Source organism: Strongylocentrotus purpuratus, unplaced genomic scaffold (genome assembly GCF_000002235.5).
Source record: "Strongylocentrotus purpuratus isolate Spur 01 unplaced genomic scaffold, Spur_5.0 spur5_contig_213, whole genome shotgun sequence".
Lineage (NCBI taxonomy): Eukaryota > Metazoa > Echinodermata > Echinoidea > Camarodonta > Strongylocentrotidae > Strongylocentrotus > Strongylocentrotus purpuratus.
Window position 1 is genome coordinate 7937 of NW_022144859.1, and position 3648 is coordinate 11584.

Consider the following 3648-nt stretch of genomic DNA (forward strand, 5'->3'; position numbering starts at 1 on the left):
CGCGACACGGAGAACAACTTGGCGATGGGCTGCAGTGGCAGTCCAAACAGAACATTTGCCTTACTTTGCACAGGAACGATAGTGCAATAGGACATGCTATCTCAAAAATTAATTGGAGCATTGAATTGAATTTGGCCAGATGATTGGTCACAAAAAGAAGACAAAATATACAGAAGATTTAAACGAAATATTGTTTTTCTCTTCCTAAACAGTGTCTTGTGTCGCGACACGTAGCAAAACTTGGCGATGGGCTGCAGTGGCAGTCCAAGCAGAACATTTGCCTCACTTTTGCACAGGAACGATAGTGCAAGAGAGGACATGCTATCTCAAAAATTAATTGGAGCATGGAATTGAATTTTGGCCAGATGTTTGGTCACAAAAAAGAAGACAAAATATTCAGAAGATTTAAACGAAATATTGTTTTCTCTCTTCTTAACAGTGTCTTGTGTCGCGACACGTAGCAAAACTTGGCGATGGGCTGCAGTGGCAGTCCAAAGCAGAACATTTGCCTCACTTTTGCCACAGGAACGATAGTGCAAGAGGACATGCTATCTCAAAAATTAATTGGAGCATGGAATTGAATTTTGGCCAGATGATTGGTCATCAGAAGAAGACAAACTAGACCGAAGATTTAAACGAAATATGGTTTTTCTCTTCCTAACAGTGTCTTGTGTCGCGACACGTAGCAAAACTTGGCGATGGGCTGCAGTGGCAGTCCAAACAGAACATTTGCCTCACTTTTGTACAGGAACGATAGTCGAGTCGACACGCTCTCTCAAAAATTAATTGGAGCATTGAATTAAATTGTGGCCAGAGTGATTGGTCATGAAATGAAGACGAACTAAACAGAAGATATAAACGAAATATTGTTTTTCTCTCCCCAATTCACCAGTATTGATATTTTGTTATGGCGCCCTCTATCTTGTTTTGCCCATAATCACCGGCACCGTTATTTTGTTATGGCGCCCTCTATTGAAGTTAACTGTTGTAATCACCAGCACCGTACTTTTTTTATGGCGCCCTCTATGTAATTAACCCTGGTAATTGGGTAATTACCGGCACCGTTATTTTGTTATGGCGCCCTCTTTTTTTAGTTGCCCGTAATCACTGGCACCGTTGTTTTGTGATGGCGTAATTTATTGACTATTTCTGCTTCACCATCCTTCTTGATTTGTTACACTAGTGTCCGTAAAACATCACAAGCAATCAACAGACACAATTTTTTTAAAAAATACAAAACATGTTTTTGGAGCCGGCCCCAACCGAGTATTTTTGGGGGTTGAATGACAGAAAGTCATGACCTGACGCTATACATGTATTTATTTAATTGTTTGAAACATTTCCTTGATATCAATACTTTAATATAATATATTTTTAAACCATGACAAGCAATCAACAGACTATCAATTTTATACAACAGATGTTCCTTTATTTGTCCACGATCAGGGGAATATCGACACTCGTCAGAGGCTTAACAATTCTTTTTTATTGCACAATTGTATACAGCTTTTTTTTCTCTGGGAAAAATGGGGGACAAAGGTGTCTCTGATATTAAAATGGCGCTTGTACTATCTGTGATATTGAAACAGGCTTCATGCATAATTCATCATGAACAATGGTCAATGCAATAAAGTTTATATATTGCCCAATGATGATCGACTTATGATAGACCTATGATGATTTAATGATGTTGACTTATGATGACGTACGTGACTGACCTAAGACTTGTGATTGCCCTATGACTGAGTCATGATTGGCTTAACTGCCACTATAATGCTGAATAAAAAGAAAAAAAGGTTGATGCAGCTGAACTTCATGTCACCTCTCCGACTCGCACAAACTTCCAAACAAAACCCTGCGTCATTCCGTTGTTCTCCTGCCGACACTTCTCTGACAAATCAACCTTAAAATGTTCACAAGTCGGCGTTTGACTGGATGGTCTTGCAAGAATATCCGCCCTGGATCACCAATCAGAACCGTTGTACCAACATCAGCCAGATGCTTCAGCCAATCAGTGACTATGTCTGTGAAGTCCTTGTCATAGAACATGTCACCAAGGAGCACGACATCCCATTGGTTGTTTGACTGGCCAATCAGATTCCTGGAAGTGGTTGCCACGGTGACATCATTCAGCTCAGCATTGAGTTTGATGGTCTGTATTGAAACTGCAAAATGAATAAATGAATAAATGAATGAATAATCATATTCATGAGTTTATATGATAGTAATTATTAGCTCTCATATCTCCCAGGATTAAGCGCAACATCTCATTGGTTGCTGACAAGCCAATCAGTGGTTGGCATTCCGGTCAGCATTAGGTTGAGGGCCTGTATCGAAACTGGACAATGAATGGAGTGAATCAAGTAATAAATTGATTAATGAATAAATAAATCACAGCATACATTCATTTTTTTTTGGATAGCTCTCGTGAGGGTAGACTGGTTCCCAGTCCCTCCATCATCCATCGCAAATTCATATTCTAAAAGGGAGCAGGAGCCAGGCTATCATGAGGTAACAAGATGGTCATGAAGAGTCCGTACCTCTGTCAATGTCATTGGCAAGAACTGATCTGGCCCCGCCATAGATGCTGCGATGGGCACTCGCCCCACACCCACTTCCGACATCTAGGACATCCTTACCAGAGACGACACTTGGGTAGTCAAGAATGTACCTGCTTGAATTAAGATAAACAAAAAGGTCTTTTTTTTTCTTTTCTTTTTTGCATAATTGTTAAATTATGTTGGTTTATGCCTAAAATTACAAAAACCCCGCCCCAAAATAAAATTACTTTCAATTCCTAAAAACAAAAACTTTCTAAATTAATTTCTATTAATTTGTAAAAATTGTCCTATTTGTGTAATGTTTGCCATTTTTTCCCAAAACCATTCCCTTATATTTGTTTTCTCAGAAAGTCCAAAGGAATTGAAAATGAAAACCCAGTCTCAAAATTGATAATTTAACATTTCGTGGAAACCTCCCCCCCCTAAAAAAAACTTAGTCTAGAACTGCTCATCATCTGATAATAAAATGCTTGGGTACATCTTAGGAAGTTTGTAACCTTGTGCATTTCTTTGTTCCGACTGTGACATGATGTAGAGCTAAATTTTCCTTGATCATTTCACCCCTCTTGAACTTTGAAGTGATGTCCCTAATATTTTCTCAAAGTCTTTTGCTCAAGCTGAATTTTTCAGGCACCTTGTAAGTGCCTGACCTCCAGGCCAATAGAATGCCCAGAATGGATCGTCAATCCCATGATGCTGTAGGATATCAGAGCTCTGCTGGGCCGGGGCATCCCACAGTGGACAGGCGGGTGTCATCAGGCGCAGCGCAATCTCCGGGGTCAGGTGACTTCGGTCGACCTCCGTGTTGTCCAAGATGAACCGTTTTATGACGTCTTCGTCATTCTTACCAGCCCATTTTGGGACTGGTTACCATGGCGACAGGTTCTCCTCCCACTACTGCTCATCCTCCTTGTGGACAGTGGAGGCGAGTGGATGCAGTTGCCATGACAACTGATGGCACAGTTGAGCAGTTGTAAATTGGCTCTTTGGATTGCTGAACAGTTCAACTTCAAATTGTGGTGGTATCTGCAAAAACTGCTTCCTAACATGAAGTAACTCTTTGACATTCCTGACACTGGACAATGAC

At 40.5% G+C, this 3648-nt stretch overlaps 1 protein-coding gene across 1 annotated transcript; it reads right to left on the bottom strand.

Annotated features, from left to right (window-relative positions):
- Positions 1 to 1813: 1813 nt before the first annotated feature.
- LOC115922261 (electron transfer flavoprotein beta subunit lysine methyltransferase-like) lies at positions 1814 to 3404 on the bottom strand (the record flags this gene model as incomplete). Its single annotated transcript, XM_030980847.1, is given in 4 exon segments — positions 1814 to 1908; positions 1911 to 2165; positions 2541 to 2671; positions 3196 to 3404. Coding segments are annotated over 4 exon segments (690 nt in total), but the record flags the coding sequence as incomplete, so codon positions are not given.
- Between the last annotated feature and the right edge of the window lie 244 nt (positions 3405 to 3648).